At 38.5% G+C, this 26,130-nt stretch overlaps 1 protein-coding gene and 1 long non-coding RNA gene across 3 annotated transcripts in view; one reads left to right on the top strand and one right to left on the bottom strand.

Moving 5' to 3' along the window:
* LOC123505790 (TNF receptor-associated factor 3-like) overlaps nt 1-18,862 on the top strand; it is a 19,272-nt gene extending 410 nt beyond the window's left edge. The window contains exons 2-6 of one of the 2 annotated variants that reach the window (XM_045257485.1): nt 2,312-2,428; nt 3,760-3,919; nt 6,098-6,215; nt 11,128-11,374; nt 18,202-18,862. In XM_045257485.1, coding sequence (XP_045113420.1) covers nt 2,312-2,428; nt 3,760-3,919; nt 6,098-6,215; nt 11,128-11,374; nt 18,202-18,464 — 905 coding nt within the window. In that variant the 3' untranslated portion in view covers nt 18,465-18,862. Of the gene's footprint in view, nt 1-2,308; nt 2,429-3,759; nt 3,920-6,097; nt 6,216-11,127; nt 11,375-18,201 lie in introns of both variants that reach the window. The other variant, XM_045257484.1, reaches the window with a different exon arrangement.
* Nucleotides 18,863-19,272: 410 nt separating this feature from the next.
* Nucleotides 19,273-26,130, bottom strand: part of LOC123505802 — a 28,901-nt gene continuing 22,043 nt past the window's right edge. Inside the window, exon 3 of the long non-coding RNA XR_006675260.1 lies at nt 19,273-19,406. This is a non-coding gene — a long non-coding RNA (uncharacterized LOC123505802). The remainder of the gene's footprint in view (nt 19,407-26,130) is intronic.

Here is a 26,130-nt window from a genome sequence, read left to right as displayed (position 1 = left end):
TACAGTCAAGTTCCCGTCAGGTTGTCACGCTTAGTAATGGAAGGGAAGAGGTAGGGAAGATGAAAAATTAAAAAAAAAAAAAATTCCGTCTCATTCTTACGCTACATGGTGCACAAGTTATTTCTTTGCAGCACATCACACACTTTTCTGTATGTCAGGCATTACACAGTATACTCATTGTACGATCTAATAGCACGAAGGACGTTGGTGGTACAAGCAGCAACAATAGCAGCAGCAGTAGTAGCAGCATCAACAACAACAACAACAACAACAACAACAGTAGTAGTAGTAGTAGTAGTAGTAGTAGTAGTAGTAGTAGTAGTAGTAGTAGTAGTAGTAGTAGTAGTAGTAGTAGTAGTAGTAGTAGTAGTAGTAGTAGTAAGAGTAGTAGTAGTAGTAGTAGTAGTAGTAGTAGTAGTAGTAGTAGTAGTAGTAGTAGTAGTAGTAGTAGTAGTAGTAGTAGTAGTAGTAGTAGTAGTAGTAGTAGTAGTAGTAGTAGTAGTAGTAGTAGTAGTAATACAAGATGTAGTAACAGTGATAACAATAATAACAGCACCACCACCACCATCACCAACACCAAAAAACAACAACAGCAGCAGAAGTAGTAGCAGCAGCAGCAGCAGCAGCAGCAGAAGCAGTAATAGCAGGCGTAGCAGATAAAATTCAAATAAAATCAGTCTTCCCTTTCTCGTGCCACTCAAAAACAAACTTTTCGAAACGACTTAAATTAGATTCAATATTTAAACTCCACATTCAAACGTTATTATACGGTACGACCCCTGCTCACCCTTCACGCTCGGCCAGGGAGGAGAAAGGGTGTTTCTTTAATAGTAGTAGTAGTAGTAGTAGTAGTAGTAGTAGTAGTAGTAGTAGTAGTAGTAGTAGTAGTAGTAGTAGTAGTAGTAGTAGTAGTAGTAGTACTTAGTAGTAGTAGTAGTACTTAGTAGTAGTAGTAGTAGAAGTAGTAGAGATGGCATTGACTGACACACACACACACACACACACACACACACGGAGACCTTCAACGTACCGCGTACTTTAATAGCTGCAACAGGAGAGCCCTCACCACAGCCAGCTACTCGTGTTGTACTTGGCCACTCTTAAATGCGCTAACGTGACTTATTACTACTGGAGGATAAAGTTAAAAGTTTCTAGTAAAATACGTAATCTACTCTGGTTCTTTTTACAGTTTTACGATTCCTTTTAAAACTTCTCACGTGGAATGAATGATGGAAGGGGAGAGAGAGAGAGAGAGAGAGAGAGAGAGAGAGAGAGAGAGAGAGAGAGAGAGAGAGAGAGAGAGAGAGAGAGAGAATCGTTGTTGTTCCTTTCCTAAAGATTAATTCTAACCGGTCCGATTATTCGTGTATCTTTATTTGTCTTCCTTTTCTTTTTCCTTTTTTAGGGCTTACAACACTCCAATCACCAACAGTTTCTTAGGATTACATCGAGACTATCCAAAAGCCATCTCAGTCTCCATATCCTCCTCCTCCTCCTCCTCCTCCTCCTTTTCTTTGTTTTCTTTCTTCTTCAGAAACTTTTTTTTTTAGTTCTCAGTATCCACTTTCCTACAAAATTTCCGTTCTTCTCATTCCTTCCTTTTTTCCCCGTAAAGAGGACTCCTTTTATAAGATTCAACTTCCTGATGAGCTCGTAATCCTCTTTTCACTCATCCTCCTCATCAGTGGCTACCTTTCCTCCCTCATCATTACCTCCACTCTACCATTCCCTTTCATCGTTCTCCCATTATGATTTAGGCTGACTTAATTTGTTTCCCCTTCACGCACCAACGCTCCTTCTTTCCTACACAAGCATCAGGGTTCTTACTTCTACTTTATCTATTCTTGCCTAGGTCACCTCTTTCCTCACACCTCGTATTTGTCTTTGTTTTCGCTTCTGCTTTTCTGTACTCCCGGATTCCTCTCTACATTTGTATCCCTGGTCTCACTTTGCGCCCCTCTATACGGTTTTAAGTCTCTGCGTTTATTATCAATGGGTTAAATGAATGTCTACTCAGCCATTGTCCTTTCCCTTTACACGGTTGCAATTCAGGTCCCCCTCAGCCATCACCATCATCATCATCATCACTAATAGGACAAAAGCTTTCTCTCCCAACCTCCCCCTCATTCACTCCCTCAATATCCTTCCTATTGATGTGACCTACTGTATTCATTCTCTCTCTCTCTCTCTCTCTCTCTCTCTCTCTCTCTCTCTCTCTCTCTCTCTCTCTCTCTCTCTCTCTCTCTCTCTTCATCTAACTACCGATCTGTTTATCTGTCTATCTATTTTGTCTTTATTCCTATTTCAGCAGCACAGAATTCAGGATCAGATGTTCAGTCCCTCTCCTCGTGCATGATCTCCACCCGGGACCTCATCTCCACCGCCCAGAGCACCGCCACCAGGGTCCTGCAGGGCGTGTGCAACCCTCGTGAGTAAATCAACCAGTCTCAGTAGTAAGAAGCGATGATACGACGCATAAGATGAAATATGTATAATTTTTTTTTTTTGTGTGTGTGTGTGTGTGTGTGTGTGTGTGTGTGTGTGTGTGTGTGTGTGTGTGTGTGTGTGTGTGTGTGTGTGTGTGTGTGTGTGTGTGTGTGTGTGTGTGTGTGTGTGTGTGTACTATTTACCAGTTACATAAAGAGTAAAGAGGGCGTGTGTGCTGGTGTGGTGACCAGTCTCAGTATCAATATTTGTCAACTCTCTCTCTCTCTCTCTCTCTCTCTATATATATATATATATATATATATATATATATATATATATATATATATATATATATATATATATATATATATATATATATATATATATATATATATATATATATATATATATATATATATATATATATATATATATATATATGAATTAGCGTAATATTCTTTCACGAAATAACGAGAACACTTAGTAACGTAACTCAGCTATTTGTTCCCTCCTGTGGCTACGTATAATTCTCATAAGCACTCATACTCCTCCTCGTCTGTTACTAGAGGCGAGAGACCCAAGCGCAGCGTAATGTAAGTACACAAAACACCACTCCAGCTCGACCGTCTCCACAATATGAGTTTTCATTGAGTATTCGTAGAGTTATGAGGAGCAGCGGACAGCCTTTCGACATAATGCCCCATAAACCTTTGATCTTCAAGACCCTTAGCTTAGGACACGGAGTTAACAAGTAGTACCACGGAGTACCAAGTCACATACATACAGTACATAAGTACATAAGTAGTCTTCAGTGGATCTTTCTCCCTCCTGGACAGCATCGTTTTATGCAATGTTGAAAAGGAATGGTACAAACAAATATGATTCAGTTGGTTTGCTGTTTATTTTAACGTGGTTATCAACTATAGATTTTAAGAATCGTTAAGTATAGCGCTAAACACACTATTCTATTTCTATCGATTTGTTTGTTTATTTCTATTTTTTCAATTCACATAATGAGCCTCCTCTTTTTCTTTATCCTCTTCTTCCTCCTCCTCCTCTTCTTCTTCCTTCCCCTCCTCCTCTTCTTACTACTGATACTACTACTATTAATACTTCTACTACCACCACTACTACCACTACTACTACTGCTATTCATCTACCTATTACGTAATGACTAACTAACCAAACACTTTTACTCATTCCTTCCACTCGAGTATTTCGCTTAACTAAAACCAAATAGAAGAAAATTTTATAAAAAAAAAAGCTTTATGGCAGACTCTGGAAGCTATCATATCTATTACGCTGTTTGATACCAACTTCTCGATTCCACAGGCGAGCTCAACAACCGGTTCGTGACTCTGGAGAGGCAGGTAGCGAGCCAGTTCAACGTGCTCAAGACAATGGTGTTGAATATTGAGAACCAGCTGAGGGGGCAAGACCAGATGATCAGGAAGAACCACGGCAAGCTGCGAAAAGAACTGAGAGCTCTTGGGTGAGGACTGAGAGAGAGAGAGAGAGAGAGAGAGAGAGAGAGAGAGAGAGAGAGAGAGAGAGAGAGAGAGAGAGAGAGAGAGAGAGAGAGAGAGAGAGAGAGAGAGAGAGAGAGAGAGAGAGAGAGAGAGAGAGAAAGAAAGAAAGAAAGAAAGAAAGAAAGAAAGAAAGAAAGAAAGAAAGAAAGAAAGAAAGAGAGAGAGAGAGAGAGAGAGAGAGAGAGAGAGAGAGAGAGAGAGAGAGAGAGAGAGAGAGAGAGAGAGAGAGAGAGAGAGAGAGAGAGAGAGAAAGAAAGAAAGAAAGAAAGAAAGAAAGAAAGAAAGAAAGAAAGAAAGAAAGAAAGAGAGAAGAGAGAGAGAGAGAGAGAGAGAGAGAGAGAGAGAGAGAGAGAGAGAGAGAGAGAGAGAGAGAGAGAGAGAGAGAGAGAGTACCTATAAAGGACGGAGAAGAGAAAATGCAAGAGGGTAAGAAGAGTTTTAATGGCAGGAAACAGTGAGAGAATATAAAAATATGTGTTTCCGATAAAAATTAGTTACACAGCTTCCGGATATAAAAGACTGGAGCAAAAAAAGACACACAACTTTATATCGAATGACTGAAGAGAAGAGTTCCGGAATGTGCACGAGACCTGAAATACAGTAATATACGGATAAGAACTGACCTTTACAGAACGAACATAAAGAGAGAGAGAGAGAGAGAGAGAGAGAGAGAGAGAGAGAGAGAGAGAGAGAGAGAGAGAGAGAGAGAGAGAGAGAGAGAGAGAGAGAGAGAGAGTCAAGAGTCAAGCAAGCTATCTGGAAAAGCGTAACTGCCTGGTGTCAAGACAGCAGACATTTGCAGGTTAACTATGCAATTTCCCAAGTCTCTCAGCCTAATCACCACACACTGTTCCTCCATCCGTATTCCAAAGCACCCGCTGAAGACACAATTACTCGCTCTTCTCCAGTCCTCCCTTCCTTAAAAGTCTTCTCTCTCACTGTGTTAACCTCTCAATCTCCACCCCTCCCGTGACTTCGCTCCTAAGTATTAGCCAGAAATATACCAGCCATATCGTTTAGTTGGAGAAGTCAATTTGCATGCAGCGAAGCGAGGACAAATCCTTCTCGAGGGTATTTCTCCTCTGCAGACGCCGAGAATGTTGAAGAGTGATAGAATGAATGAATGAATCGCTCTCTCTCTCTCTCTCGCTCTCTCTCTCTCTCTCTCTCTCTCTCTCTCTCTCTCTCTCTCTCTCTCTCTCTCTATCTATCTATCTATCTATCTATCTATCTATTTTTACTAGTTCTATCGTGATTATTTACCGAGAGAAAGAAAGAAAGAAAGAAAGAAAGAAAGAAAGAAAAGAGAGAGAGAGAGAGAGAGAGAGAGAGAGAGAGAGAGAGAGAGAGAGAGAGAGAGAGAGAGAGAGAGAGAGAGAGAGAGAGAGAGAGTATAAAAAAAAATCACGGTAATCAGAATAGGACTAAAAGTAATAATGGGTTTGAACTTGAAAAAAAAAAAAAGTAGAAATTGAGAAGCTAAGTAGATATGGGTTCTCAAACAGAGCGGCAGATGAGTGGAAAAGCTTTGGTAATCAGGTTGTTCGTGGTGAGTCAATTAAAGAAGATTGGGCAGGTTCACGACTCAAGAGACTGGTTAGGCATGTTTTACACTGGAAATGCCACGCGTAGGCCTAAAGCTTTTTTCGCAACTTCCCTTATACATTTTTCTTCTTTACGTATTTTGCAATGTTCTCAGGGTAATCAAGAAGTAGTATCTGTGAATCTATTGTCTTAATTTCTTATTTCATCCCTTCAGTACCATGACGCGTCTGGTGATTTTATACAACTTCAGAAATCTACGTGGGAATTAAAACAGTGAAGACTCTGGCCATTAACCTTCTGACCTTCATAGACCCTTCCTAATGTAAATAAAATCGTCTAATCATACCCAAAACTCAAGGTAGAAAGGCGTCTCAGTATTGAATGAGTTAAATTACCTCTTTTGTCCTAACAGATTAAATTTAGGGATAAAGAAGATAAGATAAAATAGACAGAAATATTGTGCACAGAAGATATCACGTGTAGATTTAGTAATTCCTTGTAAGTTTTTTTTTTTTTCTTTTCTTACTTTTTTTTTTTTTTTTTTTTTTTTTACGTATATACTCGTATGTTTCTTATGTTCTTTCTTTGCTCGTCAGCGGGTCTGGCGATTCCTCAAGCAGGCCAGCCACGGCAGAGTCGAGAGCCAGCTACCGCCCGGAAGAGAACATAGCAGACACTGAGTATGGAGATGATTACGAGGGGCAGGAAGGCGAGGTGAGGATTCCAAGTGTGTGTGTGTGTGTGTGTGTGTGTGTGTGTGTGTGTGTGTGTGTGTGTGTGTGTGTGTGTGTGTGTGTGTGTGTGTGTGTGTGTGTGTGTGTGTGTGTGTGTGTGTGTGTGTGTGTGTGTGTGTGTGTGTGTGTGTGTGTGTCTTTTGCTCTCAAGTCTCTGGGATCCGGATACATTTAAAAACCTCTCTCTCTCTCTCTCTCTCTCTCTCTCTCTCTCTCTCTCTCTCTCTCTCTCTCTCTCTCTCTCTCTCTCTCTTAGTGACAAAAGATCACATAACTTTATATTCATATACACCATCGTCATTATTATCTTTTATTATTATTGTACAGACATTCAGACATGCTGGAGGGAGGAGGTGGAGGGAAACACTCAACTCATGGTATAAATAAAAAGAAATAAAAAAAAAATCCTCTTTACACCTGTGCTTCCCTTCTCCTCCTCCTTCACTATTATTATCATTATTATCATTATTATTACTATCACCATTATTATTACTATCATTATCACCATTATTATCATAACTGCTACTACTACTACTACTACTACTACTACTACTACTACTACTATTACTATCACCATTATTATTACTATTGTTTTACTGTTATTGCCACTCTTACCTATTACTACTATCATTTCCATTGATATTCACTCCGCCACGTAGCAAAATAAGAATTTCACACAGTTGTCTTTTCCAGTCTCAGTTTGTCAAAAGCCATGAATAGATCTTAACTCTTCCACACACTCGCACACACACTACTCACACTCTTGCGCTCGTCGGTCCCTGGTGGAAAAGGACTGTCTCATGAAGTACCCATCTACGTAGACCCTCAAGAGATTAGACATACAATAATAACAACAACAACAACAACAACAACAACAACAACAACAACAACAACAACAACAACAATAATAATAATAATAATAATAATAATAATAATAATAATAATAATAATAATAATAATAATAATAAGAAGAAGAAGAAGAAGAAGAAGAAGAAGAAGAAGAAGAAGAAGAAGAAGAAGAAGAAGAAGAAGAAGAAGAAGAAGAAGAAGAAGAAGAAGAAGAAGAAGAAGAAGAAGAAGAAGAAGAAGAAGAAGAAGAAGAAGAAGAAGAAGAAGAAGAAGAAGAAGAAGAAGAAGAAGAAGAAGAATGATTATAATATTAGTCAGCCTCCTTTGCTTCCTTTTCCAACAAGGTATCTAGCTTCAAGTGGAAAGGAAAGCGAGCGTAATCTTCAAGTTCTCAAAGGCACACGACTCCGGGCCAAAATCCACACAAACTGAGCAATAAAGCCAGGCGAGGACTTGAAAATTTACGATTCCTACTTTTCTAATATCTTTCGTTCTTCCCTGCTGTGTGTCTTCCTGCCTGCTTCCCCCTCTCTCTCTCTCTCTCTCTCTCTCTCTCTCTCTCTCTCTCTCTCTCTCTCTCTCTGAACTCAACTGCAGTTCATATATGGCAAGGAAAAGTAATAAGAATTGGATAGATTGAGAAATATGAATAAATTAAAGGGAGATGGAAATGAAAAATTCAGATATAGACACACAGACAAACAGACAGACATACTAAAAGAAATAAACAGATTAAAATATTGAGATCGATAACTATCCAATATAAATAGATAGATAAACTACATAGATAGATAACATAGGTGGTTAGATAGGCAGATATATAGAAAGATATAGATATAGAGGATAGATATGTAGATAGATAAGTTGCTACATGAACAGATAGATAGACAGATAGGCAAATAGATAAATATAGACAGGCACAGATATAGATAAATAAACATATAGACAGATAGATAAATATTAGTATGTGTAATTCAAACCAACACCAGACAAAAAAAATTGATTATTTCCAAAATGAATATGAAGATAAAAATAAATACAGTAGCTCAGCAGTCAGCATCTACTCCCCTTGCAAATGCCAGAAAGGGAAGCACATTTCAAAATACTGCCCCAATTAATCTCACCCAACTCCCACACATATATTTGTGAAAGATGGCAGCTGGTATACAGGCGAAAAAACAGATAAAATAAATAAAAGAGAGAGAGAGAGAGAGAGAGAGAGAGAGAGAGAGAGAGAGAGAGAGAGAGAGAGAGAGAGAGAGAGAGAGAGAGAGAGAGAGAGAGAGAGAGAGAGAATTCTTTCGCCAAAATGTCTAAAGAGGATCGTTTTATGGCAGAGTTTCATTCCTGGTTAAAAGTTTTGTTGGCTGAAGTTTTCTGGAAACGCTACGATAAAGGTATGTTGAGTGCTGAAAGAAGGCTTGGTGAGGGGAGAGATGGACGGCGACTGCTAGTATTACGTAATTTTTTCACTGGTCTGTTCGCGCCTTCTTGTCACTCACGGCATGAATAAGTCAATAGAGTGAAATGAGTGAGAAAAGAATGGACACGAAAGGAAAGAAACAACAGGACGTCAGTTTTTTTTTTTTTTTATAATCTGCGAATGAAGAATGGGCAAAATTGAAGTGAATTTGCAGTCACAAAAAAAGAAAGGGTAGAGCACGAAGATTTTTCTGGAATATTTTCATAGCCACAGAAAGAAAATGGGAGAACTGATGAGCATACAGTCCTTTCGTGAATACTTACAATGACACAAAAAGAGAGGAGAGTACGAAGTTACTATTTTCCTTTCTATATCGTTTGAACGGACGCAGGAAGGAAAATAGCAGTTCACTCTTTTCCTTCACAGAGGCTGAGGTTCAAAAAGAATTTCAAAACTCAAAATTGGAAAATGTTTTTGATCTACGAAAGCGGGCAAGGTGCAAGAGGAGTTCGCGAAGGAGTAGAAATATGTGTGGGCTAAGTACTTGATGCGTGAAATATGCGGAAAGTTATGATGCGTCCAGCTACGACTGTCCACGAGACTAATACGAGCATTGGTACGTTTAAGAGTTTTTAACACTATTGGTTTTGGAAAAGGTTTCAGTGCAACGTCTTCAGGATTTCATTTTCCAGAATTATTCTCAAGAGTTTTTTTTTTTTTTTTTTTTTTGTCGAATAATATTGGTCACAGATTTTTCGGTGTTAAATCTTACAAAGCTAATTCAAGCTTTGTTTTTTATTTACTTTTCTACTTATCATTTTTTTAAGTTTTAGGGATTTTCTGAATACTGCCCCTTAAGGAATTTTACTGAACCTGCTAAGAAATATTTTGAAATACATTTTCATAAGGACTTTTTTACAGGTAACTTTCCCTTACATAAAATCCCACGCATCACAGTCACGTAAGGCTTAAGTCACGACAAAACGCACCGATTAAGCAGGACTGTAATTCTTCTCATCAAGCTCTTGGCCTGACCATCAACAATTTCCTGAGTAGGCAATTAATTTCAAGATACTAATCTAAAATTCAGACTTCCAATAAACTAGTACCAGCGTTATCTTCTCCAGACCTTAAGGAATTGAAATGGAGAGGTCAAGATGGGAGTTTCAAAAGTTCACTTCCTCTCGTAATTACTCAGCTTTCACCAACAGGTCTCCGAGGGACAAACCAGGTCTGAGGAAGGCATTTAATCCTTCTAATACTACTGAACTTTCGTTAATTTCTTTTCTCTAATAGAAGCACTGTTAAGTCTTGCTCCTCATAATCTGAGATAAATAAATACTACGCTGCTAAAATTTCTCTAATGATGACAAACATGATTAGAAACTCGCATTGGAAGCCAAGATCAATATTTCAATAATGACAGGCCTATAATCTCACAGCAAGGCCTCCATTCCGTTAGTTAACTTTTTTTTTTATTTTCATTACGACTTAATTTTTCTTTCCTGTTATCAACATTACCATTGTCTAGGCTTGTTCTTCCGCAGTTCATGCCTTACTATTTCACCCATTGATTGCTGTGATTTTTTTTAAGAGTTTTATCGATAATTAGCTGCAATAATGACTTTAAAGATTGTATCAAATAAAGTGGAAAGATATACAAGATCTGATAAAGCTTACCTCAGTTTTTGGCAGTCCTAGTAAGCATAAATTGTCTAATAGAGTGATTCAATTGTCTTTTTTAGAATTTATCGTGTGTTTGAAAATTATTACGTCCTTACTGTATATCCTAAAGTAAAATGAAAATACAACTTAATATCGAGCTCCAACTTCCTTTCCTTTTCGTTGTTAGATGGCAGAGAGATTGAAATTGAATAGAAAAATATCACACACACACACACACACACACACACACACACACACACACACACACACACACACACACACACACACACGAATGAGAAAGTCAAGTCATTAGCATAAATTGGCGGCAAAAGTGAGCGTCGAACACAAGAACGCACTCGCAACAAATTTCACAACTTTACACTTCAGAAAAAAAAATGAATAAAAGAAATAAAACCTTACAAAAGAAAAAAGAAATAAGAGAGGAATTCATATTTAATCAACATTTCCACCTGCCTGTCTCTCACTTTTCCTCTCTTTTCCTTCATCACTTTTTTTTCTTTTTTTCGTTCACCCCTCCTCCCTTCGTCTACCTCATATTCACCCTCCACCCTCGGCCCTTACAAATTAATTTATCCTTCCCTTCATCCCACTAAACTTTCAATCACCGTTTCTTTTTTATAGAACCGTCTCCCATCATTACACTCTTCACTATCTTCTTCCTTCCAACTCCCTCGTAATCACATACACACACACATTCATTCTCCCTTTCCTTCCTCCATCACTTAAACACAACCATTTCGTACCTTCCTCCTTCTGTCATTCTAAACATTAACTTTCCATCACCTCCCTCTCTTGCAGACCATACATTTTCACTCAACCTCCTTTACCTCCCTGTTTCTGTCACTCCTTTAGCCTACATAGTTTCTCTTCCAAGCCCTTCCTCACTCCATCACACACAGACATTGCCATCTCTCTCTGTCTTTCCTCCAAACAGGCTGAGAGTCCACGCGACCCAGAGATCTATCGTTTCAACTCCACCATGCACCAAGAGAACGGGGAGCAAGTGTTCACGTACTACTGGATGATCAGGGACATCACGTATAAGATGGAGAACTGGGGCAGAAATCGCTCCCTCCGTTCCAGCAGCTTCTATATCTTCCAAGGCGGCTACCGAATGTACCTGAGGATCTTCCCTAACCAGCAAGGAGAAAACTTCTACGTCCGCGTGGGTGTGACACAAGGTATGAGTTTTGGGGAGATAGAAGACGGTAGGGCGAGGGGGTATGTGGTGAGAAAATGAGAGGACGGTGAGGAAAGGAGAGAATGAGGAGAGAGAGAAAATAAGAAGCGTGATAGAGAGAAGATGAGATGGTGTATGAGAGAGAGAGAGAGAGAGAGAGAGAGAGAGAGAGAGAGAGAGAGAGAGAGAGAGAGAGAGAGAGAGAGAGAGAGAGAGAGAGAGAGAGAGAGAGAGAGAGAGAGAGAGAGAGAGAGAGAGAGAGAGAGAGAGAGAGAGAGAGAGAGAGAGAGAGAGAGAGAGAGAGAGAGAGAGAGAGAGAGAGAGAGAGAGAGAGAGAGAGAGAGAGAGAGAGAGAGAGAGAGAGAGAGAGAGAGAGAGAGAGAGAGAGAGAGAGAGAGAGAGAGAGAGAAATACTAAACATTATTTGGGTTAGACATAGTAAAGTCAATCCTTTTAGTCCCTTTTTATCTTGTGAGTTCCTGCAAAGATGGCGTACAGTGCTTTCAATTTTGTGACTTATTGGATATCACAGCAAAAGGCGAACATGAAAGTGGAAATATTGTCTAATAAAAGGTTTGCATTTGGGAAGACAGGTGAAGAAATCGGCGCTTGAGAGAGAGAGAGAGAGAGAGAGAGAGAGAGAGAGAGAGAGAGAGAGAGAGAGAGAGAGAGAGAGAGAGAGAGAGAGAGAGAGAGAGAGAGAGAGAGAGAGAGAGAGAACGTAGATGACACGAACTGACAACTCCGCCGTGGTACAGTGGAACCATGCGTGCTTTGGGATCCGAGTGGTCTCCAAGCGCACGGGTTCGAATCCTGTCCACTGTCCGAGTGTAGGTTGGGCTTCCTCACTCGGGGCAACGGTTTCCTAGCGGGTGGGCTTTGAGATAGGAGGTACCCTAAAAAGTATCCCCTTTAGCCCATAAATTCCCGTGAAAAGCCCACATGGTATAAATAAAAAAAAAAAAGATATGGAAAAAGCTAGAAGAGAAAAGAATATTGTATTTCCTTCCTCTCGCTGATAACCTTGAGCACACAATCCTGCTCTTATACTCGTATGATGCATGGCTGGGGTTCCTGTCCTTGGCACCATAATCAATGCATTCTTCAACACAGATGCGACGCGGCACGTATCCAAGGAAGATGTATTGCTTGGGAGGGACAGCGCGTTAGTGTCTCCCGTCGTTATTACATGGAATAGCTATCGATTGGCTGCCTCTTATGGGAATTATTAGCGATAGTCATGTTAGGAAGATGAAAAAATAGCCGAGGAAAAATCATTGAGCCAACAGGTAATATGTGTCGCTATGCCGGGTTTTATAAAATGGTGAACCTACTTCTTATGTCAATAGAGGGAAAAGATTAAGTTATTGAGCGTTGTTGATACACTGGATGGATTTAATAAAATGGTGTAAGTTCGGTATTTGAGTCACGAAAACCATACAGCTCAAAACTAATATCTCACGTGTGATTTAACGCTTTAACTTAATTCTAATAAACGATGATATACTGGAATGATAAAATATGGCTGAAATATTGAATGCGTTTCATAAGATCGAGGTTTATAAGTCACAAAAAACATAGTCACTTTTAAATACTAAATTAATATTCTTGTACAGTACATGAGCGCTTAACTTCCACGAGGTACATGATTATTAGCGACTCGCAGACACTACATAGTTCATTTATGGTCACAGGGACTCCTACGTGCATCTCTGTGGTTCCCATAGTAAACGAACACATACAAACCTCAAAGCAAAGATCACGTCCTTCCTGTGGCTCCGGTTACCTTCTTGTTTAATGATATTGTTAATGCTTCATAAAACGATGATACACAAACTTAATATAAAATCGTCCTTGAACAATTAGCATTACCTTTAACTCTTTGACTGGCGTGGTTCGTTAAAGGGCCCATACACGTTCAAAAAAAAAGCGTCAAAATTTTGCATCAGAATTTTGATATAAAAATTTTGATGCAAAATTTGAGTGTGTGTAGGACGTTTTGATGTCAAAAAAAGATTTGAAGCAAAATTTTGATTGATCAAATCAGTTTGATATTTTTTGACGAGTCGTCAAATTTTTGATGCGTGTGTGGGCTCCTGTCAAAATTTTGATCAAACTGTTTAGTTCGCAGGTGACTGACGAGGAGACAGGATCGCCATGTCTGCGAAGAAGGAGGCCGAAAAGAAATTTTTGATTGAAGTTTTAGGAGTGTATCGGACTTTGCCAGCCTTGTGGAGAATTAAGTCGGATAATTATAGCAATCGTGCTAAGAAAGCCGAGGCCTATGACATTCTACTGCAGAAATATCGTGAGCATTTTACTTCCGCCATAGTAGAAGATCTGAAGAAAAAAATAAATAATCTGCAAACAAATTGACATGTCTGTAGGTTTCCCGTTTTAAAAACCAGTCTTTTGACCATTTCCGACGTTTACCAGGAGGTTTATCAGAGTCCAATGCGAACACTAGTGCTATGGCCACTGATGCATCCATGTCGAAGATTTTGACTATACTAAATTTTGATGGGAAAAACACCTAAACGTGTGTGGGCAATTATGCATCAAAATTTTGTATCAAAGTTACACGTCAAAATTTTGATGCAAAATTTTGACGCTTTTTTTGAACGTGTATGGCCACCTTTACGCTTAAAATATCCTGGTACAACTTTCTGGTATAATATAACAGGAAAATGAAGCAGTTCCTATAATCAAGCGCATGTTATTACATTTTCCATTAACAAAATCATACGTGCCAACTCAGCTGCAATAATACATTTCCAACTTCAAGTAATTAGCAGCCAGAATAGTTTCCTCCTTTGTTACCTCCCTAATAACTAGGCCATGCTACAATGATCTGGAAATGAGACAGAAGCAGACAGACAAGCACACACACACACACACACACACACACACACACACACACACACACACACACACACACACGCAAAACATGCGTCACTGTTGGCAAATTTGAAATTGTTCAGGTACATGTGTGTGTGTGTGTGTGTGTGTGTGTGTGTGTGTGTGTGTGTGTGTGTGTGTGTGTGTGTGTGTGTGTGTGTGTGTAGTTCACCACGGTCGTCTTCTGGTCACCCAGCCAGTCTTCCCCATTACAGAGCGAGCTCAGAGCTCATAAACCGATCTTCGGGTAGGACTGAGACCACAACACACTCCACACACTGGGAAAGCGAGGCCACAATCCCTCGAGTTACATCCCGTACTTATTTACTGCTAGGTGATCAGGGGCTACACATTAAGAGACTTGCCCATTTGCCTCGCCGCCTACAGGACTCGAACCCGGACCCTCTCGATTGTGAGTCGAGCGTGCTAACCACTACACTACGCGGTGTGTGTGTGTGTGTGTGTGTGTGTGTGTGTGTGTGTGTGTGTGTGTGTGTGTGTGTGTGTGTGTGTGTGTGTGTGTGTGAGATTGTAAAGGTGGAAGAAAGTAGGGGTTTGAACACTTTTTTTTTGAGAAAAAACTATTTGCATCAGAGCTTGGTGGAGTACGCAGTGCATTGATGATGGCTGACGTTATCAGATATTCAGCCAGCCAAGCCAGAGTATTGGCAGCGAAGATTCACTGCTCACAAACAGCCAACACACAGAACAAAACTGAAACCATTAAGAAAAAAATTACTGGCAAGAACACAAAAAACGCACAATACAATTACAATCGATACTACCACTCTGATTTTAGTTTGAGATGAATTGCTGTTTTAACTCCTATTTTCTTGGCAATCACAGACACACGTACTTGAAATCTTTCCATAATGAGATTTCAAGGCTATTCTCAATCTAATTTGAACTTGCATTCTGACTGTCTTTTCTGAGGAGGGTGACTAGAAGATACTGGACTATGGGCCATGAGCTTCACGCCACTCAGGTTTTGAAAAATCATTGATGAACGAGTTCTTAAAATAAATAAATATAAGAATACAATAATGCAGGAGTAAGGAACAGAAAATGAGAAAAGGAAAAAAACTTATCAAATGATGTTAGATGACTGGAACAGACGCACCGATCAAATTACTAGTGCCGAGCCAATAGCGACTTTTATAAGAATATTAAATGAACTTCTGGATAATGACTGTTGACAGCTCGATATACATAGCTACACCAGATTGTGACTGTCACGCATACTCTTCCTGTGACTGTCACGCATACTCATCCTGAATTTTTGTGGCTTTCCTTACAATTTTTTTCTATATATGTCAGTCACGGAAACCTTCCAAGAATACATACAAAAGAAAATTAATGGAGAGAGAGAGAGAGAGAGAGAGAGAGAGAGAGAGAGAGAGAGAGAGAGAGAGAGAGAGAGAGAGAGAGAGAGAGAGAGAGAGAGAGAGAGAGATGAACCCATGTGAGAAAGAGACCAATTGGAATGAAGAAAAAAAAAACAAGGAAAGAAGTCAACAAAGAAGGAAAAATAAAAGTACTGGAATTGGGACAGAACAGAAAAGAGCAGTACACACAAGGGCGCACAAAGACAACCTTCCTTGTTTACTTTCTAATGACTTAATGGGAATAAAATTTTACTCGAAATCAAATGTTTTCTCGTCTCATATTTGTCACATTTACAAAGAACATTATTTCATATTCTCTCTCTCTCTCTCTCTCTCTCTCTCTCTCTCTCTCTCTCTCTCTCTCTCTCTTTCTAAACAAATAAGATTAACTTTTCCATTAGAAACGAAAACATGTAAGTAAATAAATAAAATCTATATAAACAGAAAGGCGAAAAAATTTATCATCGATCTCTTCCATGTTTAGCGCTTCCCGTGCCTCCACTTGTCTAAATAAAAGTAATTAACGTGTCACAAGGCGAATTATTGAAGTTTATTACCATTAAACCAACTATTGACTTTCGGCTGCATTTTTCACCTTCCTTTTTAACAGTTCTCTAATGAAGCCATCGTATATTTGGTATTTATTTTAAAATGTGTTAGTTTTCGATAAAGGCTATTTTTCAATTACCACAAAGATGATTCACCAATTTTTTTTTTTTTTTTTCGAGGATATTTTCGCCATTTACGATGCGATTCCAAATTAATCTATCACTAAAATAACATCGACTACATCGTCATTTCCAACAATCGAAGTAAGACGCTAAAGTGTTTGAAAATGTTTGAATTTAAAATCTTTTTGTCACGAGATTTAATGCTTTCATCACTTAGAATCATGAAAATATCTCCCACGAAGAACTCAACAGCTTTCACTACACCATCATTTAAGAGATGAGATCGTGTTTGCAGTGAGTAATGTGTTTGAGAATAGAACCTGTTACTTAGAACAACCACTGATGCCTGAGACAACGAGAACCAGTATCACATAACAAACCTAAATATGTTCCTTTCTAATCTGACAAAAGAAAAAAACATAGATCATACTGAAAACATATTCAAATCAAAACGCAATAAAACGCAAAACAAAACCTGAAAAAAAAAAACATTAAAAGAGAGTTTCATGAAAAATATCTACCGGGAAAACAGGAATCAGGCTTTGAGGAAATATGCAAGTACGAGTCGCAAACACAGAATTAAATTGAAAAATAAAACACCGAACAGAAAATGAAAAATACCTTTGAGGAACATAAAATCCTGACAGAGGCGCCAACGTGATCCATCGGCGGGAGAACACTGAACGACATGAATAAGCAAACAAGTTAAAAAAAAAAAGAAAAAAAAGCTAAACAAAAATATGTAAAGAAAATACATAACAGAGGGGAGACACTAGAATACAAAATAAAAATGCATAAATAAACATACGAAACGTTAAAAGACCATGACAAACAAAGCGAAATACGACAATTGAATAGATAAATATTACCAGAGAGGGAAGTGTCCAAAAGAAAAAATATTAAGTGAAAAAAGACTAAAATAGAACAAAGTGCTGTGTTCCGCCCTCGTCTTTGGACCCACACTATTCCTTCACCTATTTTTCTCTATCTTCTGGTTAAAGTTATTGTCGTCCTGCATCTCCTCCTCCCTGTCCCTGAACTCCCAGCCCACGCCCACTCGTACTTTTTCCAATTTTTCATCCCCACCGTTCCCTTTTATCAACGCAAAACCTAACGTCCTCACTCATAAACTAATACATTAAACCCACCTGCCAGCCTGACCGTAAAGGTATTGACAATAGGTTAGCCTAAAGTCGAAAAAACGTATGGAACTTGCAGGCAGTGGTATTGTAGTGGATGTTAGTATGAGTATTGAGAGGACTATTTATTCTCGTGTTCAGAGCCTGGTGGTGGTGGTGGTGCAAATGTTTTCGTCCTTCCATCAAGCGCCTTCAAATTGAGCATGTGTTCCATTAATAAAGCCTCGAGTCAAATGAAGTCACGGGAGAAAGAGGAAGACAGATGAGGGAGGAACAAAGAGGTCACGTGAAGCAGGAGGGAGGAAGGTCGAAGTTACATGAAACAGGAAAGAGGAAGTGGAGATTAGATGAAGAACGAGGGAGGAAGAGGTTACATGAAACACGAGAAAGAAAGGAATGGACCATAAGAAGAACGTGGAAACAAGGAAAGGGGGTTATATGAAGCAAGATAGACGAGGGAGAATGAGAGCGACACGTGCCTTCAATTAGTATCGATAGGTAAAGATCAGAAGTCGACAAACATTCATTTTTTTTATCCATTGTGTTTAGCTTATCTTCATTTCCCGCTCACCCATGACTTTTCGATATTTCTTTTCTTTTTTTTTTTGCATCGACTTCATCTTTTATCATGATCTCTCCATTATTACCACCCACTAACTTGGAACTTCATTGTAATCTCGTTATGGCACTAATATTTACTTTCTACCAGCAAGTATCAGTCTCCTTCCCCCGCAGGTGAATATGACAACAGCCTGGATTGGCCGTTCAGACTGAAGCATCAGGTGAGGATTCTGGATCATAGCAGCCCCCCTGAGGACTTGGTGAGCCGCCTGTGGGACCCGAGGCAGCTTTGTTCCGAGTGGCACTGGCGCCTACCAGACTCAGGCGACAACTACGAGTGTGTTGGTCTCGGCTTCACCAAGGAGACGCTGCTTTCCAGGAACTACATAATCAACGATGCTGTGGTGATCAAGCTGACTGTGCTGCTCAGCCTCTAAGGGACATGAGCACAGCGGTTTTCAGAAGGGAGACAAAGAGAAAAGAAGAGATAACATTAATATAATAAGCTTTTTATCCGAGTTTTAGACTAGTTTAGGTTAGATTAGGTTCAGAATAATGTATTTCTTTAATATAGTTAGTTCCTTTATTGCGTAAATAACGATTTCAAAGAGGTATCATATTTTACTCAAATAGTAAGTGTTGAAATTAGTAAGCTAAGGTTACTTTCATAAGGAAGGCGACGAGGAAGGAGGTCTGAATATTTGAGAGATTTACTTGCCTGGTGGGGTGAAAGACGAGCGGAGAAACACAAACATGAGAGGGAAGAAATGGCGTAGTGTGGAATGTGATGCTTCATAAAGCCAAGATAAGGAGATTAAGTACAGGAAAGAGAGAGGAGTAAGCTAAAAAAGGAGGATGTGATAAATGACGAGGAAAAATAATTATATAGAACGTGACGTAACGAATTGTTATTATCTTTATCATTATTGTTATTATCATTTATTATTATTATTATTATTATTATTATTATTATTATTATTATTATTATTATTATTATTATTATTACTTTTTATTATCATTACTACTACATTTCTACATTACTTCTACTACTACTACTACTACTACTACTACTACTACTACTACTACTACTACTACTACTACTACAACAACTACTACTGCTACTAGTGCTACTACTACTACTACGACTATCATTCTCATAATGTTAATTGTGATAATCATTGTGAAATAATGTATAAATATAATCAGCACCTTTAATGTTACATAACAATAAAATTATGGAAATTTGGCAGTATTTTACCACTATCCTCCATTCATTATGCGGGTATTAATAGGCTCGCCACCCCTGTTACCACTGCCGTCACGGTGTTTGGCTTGGCTGACCTGCGGTGCGTGGCTGCCAAAGACGCATCACGCACAAACTGCGGAAAAAAAAAAAAAAAAAAAAGAGTTCCTGTACCACACCCAGTAACCGTTGTACCTTTAAGAGTAATCAGTGACCTGTTCCTCCTCCACGAGAATCTTTCTTATGTAAGAGGTTCTGGCAAAGGGCAACACAAATGCATGAAAAAAAAAAGAGAACTATTAAAGGTGCATGGGCCCAAAAAGTACAATTAGATACTGTCACAAGTACTTAAATCTGTCCATTCCCTTGTTGACGGCAACTGTACATTGTCTCTTTCCCGCGAGAGCGTGTACGTGTATTTCCTTATCAGTGAAGGAAAGTAAGTGCGTCAGGAGAGCCAGAAAGACTATGTTACTATTTTGAGACGTAGGAAGTAGGATCGATTTCTGGCCTGCGCTCCCCTCCCCCGTCTCTCCTCTACACTCTTCCCCCGGCCACTCTAGTGCTCCCTGGTGCATGGAAAATTGGTCTTCACATCATCTCTATTCTAGCAGTATGGAATGACTATTAATTGAAGTTCTTTTGAGCGCAAGGTTTTATTTCAATTGAACAGTATTTGTTTTATATACTGCCTTGAGTCTGTAATCTATGTGTCCTTTAAAAACGTAATAAAACTACAATTTACAATGACATGGTACTGCCCTTAGAGTGTAATGCTTCCTCAAAACTGTAACTCAATGGTTAGGTTTATAATTTAAAATTAATATAACATTAAATTATTTTTCAATACTATAATCCGCGTCTTTTGTATTTAATTAATTCTAGAAGAGAATAACAGCGCGAAAAATCAGCCGCTTCCAAACAACCGTAAAAGCAAAACGTTCCTCTCGCAATATGAACGAGAGTAGAGCCGATCCTGGCAGCCGCCTTTGTTGGGAACGGAGGGCGTCCTCAGTACGAGTACTTGGCAGCCTGCACTGTCTGCCGCTTCACATCAGATGGTTGAGTCTGAAAATTCACTTTACTTTTGTAAAATGAAATTGAATGGCATACAACGTGCCATACTTGGCAGGAGGATTCACTCACTATTACGTGTATGGTATATACGTGCTCTTCGTACCATTTTATAGTGGCGGGATACATCAATACTATACAGCATGGAGCACATTATGCCGTGAGCCTCTTGATCTACCTGACTAAAGACTTACATTATTCCTAGTCCCGTATCTCCGTGCTTTTTTTTCCTTCAATTAATAACATTGTCTATTACTAAGAGCACTCAGTGGAAAATTAAATGTTTTATTTACTCGTAATTTGCAAAGTTACAAGATCATGGATCGTCGATGTACCTAAAGCTATATTCTACACAGTCATATGAACGAGAAAAGAAAAGAACCTCAAAAGAGGATCATGAGTACAAAAAACACAGGTAGGGATGAGCACATGGAACACAGGTAAGCCACTTCACCATTACCATGTTACCTGTATGGCGGGAAACATAGAACTGAGAACACAACAGATAAAAAATCATTAAACACTCACTATAATGGAGGTACAAGGAACACAAATTGACACTATACCTTATGATGCACGAGAGAGATAAGAATGAGATAACAGATCAAGAGAATCAACTCTCCGAGAAATAAAAGAATGCTAAGAACACAGTCGCCTCACCTTCACCACGCTCGTGTCATCGCGTTACCCTACTGGCGTAAACAAAACCCCATCTCACTGCCAAGGCTGTACAAACCCGCCGCCTCTTCTTTGATATATCTGAGAATGCGGTAAGAAGTTTGTACCTACAGCAGCGAGGAGAGGAGTCATCTTAACCATCCACTTTCCCAGAGGACAATGTCAGGGCTGGATTTCTTGTATGCGTTGTTTAACCTTTGTCTTCCCTTGCTCTTATAGATAGATCATTGTGCTGAAGAGAGAGAGAGAGAGAGAGAGAGAGAGAGAGAGAGAGAGAGAGAGAGAGAGAGAGAGAGAGAGAGAGAGAGAGAGAGAGAGAGAGAGAGAGAGAGAGAGAGAGAGAGAGAGAGAGAGAGAGAGAGAGAGAGAGAGAGAGAGAGAGAGAGAGAGAGAGAGAGAGAGAGAGAGAGAGAGAGAGAGAGAGAGAGAGAGAGAGAGAGAATCTACAATGCAAAACTGTTACAAAGAACAGACTAATAAACCAAGAAATCCTATATTCCTACACACAGTAAATATCAAACATTAAAAAATAACAACATATCAAGGGGAAAACATATTACAGATAGCCATGAGACTAATACCACCATCTAAACTTTACAAATATACATAAACCCATACACCCACACCCATGAATGTAATATATCTCAGCCCCCCCACTTCGAACTTGTTTACACACGTTGGCTCTAAAAAGAAAATGGCAGAGAATTCAGAGGAAAATACGTTACAGAACTTAAATGGAAAGCAGAGATGGAGGACAGTGTGAAAAGAATAAAAGAACACAAAAGGACAAAGTGATCGGTGAGAACAAAGAGGACAAAGATCAGAAGAATTAAGTACAATATAGCTCGTGAACAAGGAAGAATCAAACAAAAAAGACTAAGACGAGAATGGCAAAGATAAGAACGAGAAGACGAAAAATATGAAAAAGGAGGAAGGTCTGAGGGATTTGGAGTGTTTTAAAAGGAGGATTATGAGAAAGAGAATGAGGTTAAGAAAGGAGAGAAGTAGCTACCATGGAAAAGAAGACAAAAGGAGGAGAGGTTAGGAGTGGACTGAGAAAGCAAAGACAAGAGGGAGAGAGAGACCAACGGGAGAATGATACTAGGAAAAGAAAACTTTAAAAAAAATTGAATAGGAGCAAAAAAAATTGATATCAATAAAAATAAATAGAAATAAACAAGAGTTACCTGCAGGGAGAAAAAATAATAATGTTGAAATAACTCACACTTCTATCACTTTACGCTTCTCAAAACTCGTAAACACCTTAATGACTTTCTAGGTAATTCAACAAAGCGAGACAATGTGCGAGTGTGTGTGTGTGTGTGTGTGTGTGTGTGTGTGTGTGTGTGTGTGTGTGTGTGTGTGTGTGTGTGTGTGTGTGTGTGTGTGTGTGTGTGTGTGTGTGTGTGTGTGTGTGTGTGTGGATGTGTGTGAGATGTGGGGAGAGGGACGGGGTGTGTGTGTGTGTGTGTGTGTGTGTGTGTGTGTGTGTGTGTGTGTGTGTGTGTGTGTGTGTGTGTGTGTGTGTGTGTGTGTGTGTGTGTGTGTGTGTGTGTGTGTGTGTGTGTTCAAGTTCAACAAGTTTTCAAGTTCAACAAGTTTATTCCATATAAAAAAAAAACACATACAATAATGCATATATAAAATTAGAATCAATAACATGGATAAGGTCTGCAGAGATTAATCTCGTTAGCAGACCAGTGATAATGTAAATGTATAATAACAATGACCTTAATTAGCAGAAACAGAAAACAAACATGAATTATATTTTAGATATAAGTATACGTACACAAAAATGAAAATATAAATACATAAATCAATATAGATCAAAATTGTATTTCTATACATCATTTCTACCTATACTACATTGTACGCTATATAAATGTTTTTTTTTTATTTGTACTTGAAACTGTTTACTGAAACAGAAAGTAAATCAGATTTAATAAACATTGGAAGAGAGTTCCATACCTCAGGACCAAGATACATGATAGAATTTTTAAAAAGTGTAGTTCTAAATGGTTGACATATTAAGTTCACATAATTACCCCTGGTGACATGCGGATGTTCCTGAATATTGAAAATTCTATTATTACTTTTTAGCGATTTGAAAATGTCCAACAGTAGGAAATACTTATGCAAATAATGTAACTTTAACAATTTCAAATCTGTGAAAATGCCCTCAGTAGACTCAAATTTTTTTTAAATGTCATTACTCTTAAAATACGTTTTTGTGTTATAAATAATTTGTCAAGAAATGAAGGCCATGTGCAACCCCAAACAGATATGCAATACATGAGTTTAGAGTAACACAAAGTATAATATAGAATTATCATGGATTCGAGAGTAAGGTTATGTCTAATACGATACATGATTCCTGCAGTTTTAGATAGAGTAATAGTTAAATTAACAATATGCTCCCTCCAATTCAAATGATCATCAATTATTACCCCTAGAAATTTTGTTGTGTGGACACGATGAACAATATTCAGATCCAGCATTACAGGAGCCAGCTCAAATGATAACGATCTATTTTGAAATAACATGACATTAGTTTTGTTAACATTTAAATTTAACTTGTTAGCCTTGATCCAATTATTGATGTGATTCAGAACCTGAGATAATTTAAAGTGGAGAGAATGAAGGTCATTACCTGTGACAATAAGGCTTGTGTCATCGGCATACATAGTGAAATGGACATTGTTAGTAGAATTAATTATGTCATTTATATAAATCAAAAACAGAATAGGGCCCAGTATAGAACCTTGAGGTACACCATATTTTATAGATTTATAATCAGAATAAACACCATTACAAAATACAAATTGCTTGCGCCCAGTTAGATAGCTTTCAATTAAGTTATATGCAGGTCCCTCAAACCAATATTTTTAATTTAGCAAGTAAAATATGATGACTTAAGGAATCAAAAGCTTTCGAGATATCTAAGAAAACAGCAGCAACATGAGACTTCTTATCTAATTCAGAGTAAACCTTTGAAACAAAATGTAACAGGGCAGATTGAGTTGAATATTTTTTCTGAAACCAAATTGAGAACTCGACAATAGATTATTATTCTCCAAAAAATTAGTAAGTCTAAATGCAATAGCTTTTTCGTATATCTTACTGATGACAGGAAGAATTGATATAAGCCTATAATTATTAATATTAGATTTACAGCCTGATTTGTACAATGGTAAAGATTTAGCAATTTTTAACTTGTCAGGAAATATGCCATAACGAAAAGATAAATTTATTAAGTGAGAGAGAGGGTCGAAATATGGTTTATAGTTTGCTTTAATATGGTTGCAGTAAACTCATCATAACCAGCAGAGTTTGATTTTAATGAATTAATATACCCTTTAATTTCTAACGCGTCACAGGGGAATAAATATAAGGAGAACACAGATGATTGATTAAGATAACTACTAAAGTCTCTAGTAGCATCAGAGTCGATGGTATTATTCATTGTATTGTCAACAATATTAATAAAATGATTGTTGAATGCATTAGCAGTGTCACAGTCTGGAATAGACTCAAGGTTAATAGACTTATCAGATTGTTTCCCTCGTCCCAAAATTTCATTAATTATTTTCCATGATTCTTTAGTATTACCTTGATTGTTTTTGAGTTGTCTTTTATGATACTCATTCTTAGCATTTCTTAATAATAATGTTAAAAAATTTCTATATTTTTATACCTATTTCTGTAAGTAAGTGGCCATTTAATAGATAATTTAGCGAGTCTATGTTTTTCTTTAATACTATTTATTAACCCAGATGTTAAATAAGAAGTAGTATTCTTAATTTTGTTCTTAATACACTTAAATGGAAAGTTATTCTGAAAAATATTATTAATTTTGTCAGAGAAAATATTAAATGCTGAATTAGGGCAGTCACTCCGAAATACATCATCCCAACCCAGCCGCGCTACACCATCCACGAAGGTCCTCATGTTTCTAGAGCTGAACATTCTCCTGAACACTCGGCTCGCAGGCTGAGTCGGGGTGATGCACACTTGGAAACGGGAAACAACTAGAAAGTGGTCAGAGATGTCAGTATATATAATATAATTACCTATGTTACCCTCAGTTTGACTGAGGGTAACATAGGTAATGTGTGTGTGTGTATACATCTAACAATCCGAGATCCCTAGGAAAACAACATTTTATGTCAGGATATAAGACGAAGTAGTGAATGATAATACAATTGCCTTGACTTCTATCACAGTTTTTAATCTCAAAGCTACCGGAAGCGATGGCAAAAAGGTAAGGAGATGGAACATGGATAACTCTCTCTCTCTCTCTCTCTCTCTCTCTCTCTCTCTCTCTCTCTCTCTCTCTCTCTCTCTCTCTCTCTCTCCCACAACAACAAAAAAAAAGTACAAGAGAAACGACCACAAGAATATGAGAAAAGATGAAAGAAATCACTCTGAATACTGATTTGAAACGAAAAAAAAATGATCTTTAACTTATAAAGCACACACACACACACACACACACACACACACACACACACACACACACACACACACACACACACACATACACGGGAGCAAGGAGAGGGATAAGGCATAGAGTACTAACAACTGACGCCAAAGAGCCCCGTTGAAAACCTAAAAGCGAGGGGACGAGGCTACAGTGAAAAGAAGTAATGTTACACTTGAAACTTCAAAGGAATAAGGCAGAATGACGAGAGAGAGAGAGAGAGAGAGAGAGAGAGAGAGAGAGAGAGAGAGAGAGAGAGAGAGAGAGAGAGAGAGAGAGAGAGAGAGAGAGAGAGAGAGAGAGAGAGAGAGACTTTTACACACACACACACGTATTAATTGAGACGTGGAACAGTTTAAATGAAGAAATAGTGTCTGCAACGAGTGTGCATACTTTTAAAGTAAGATTGGATAAGTGTAGATATGGAGACGGGGCCACACGAGCATAAAGCCCAGGCCCTGTAAAACTACAACTAGGTAAATACAACTAGGTAAATACAAACACACATACACACACACACACACACACACACACACACACACACACACACACACACACACACACACACACACACACACACATTATTTGACTGAAGGACGTGACAAACCTGCAAACACATGAATAAGCA

This window comes from Portunus trituberculatus, chromosome 18, assembly GCF_017591435.1.
Source record: "Portunus trituberculatus isolate SZX2019 chromosome 18, ASM1759143v1, whole genome shotgun sequence".
Classification (NCBI taxonomy): Eukaryota; Metazoa; Arthropoda; class Malacostraca; order Decapoda; family Portunidae; genus Portunus; species Portunus trituberculatus.
This window is presented reverse-complemented; position numbering and strand designations above follow the sequence as displayed.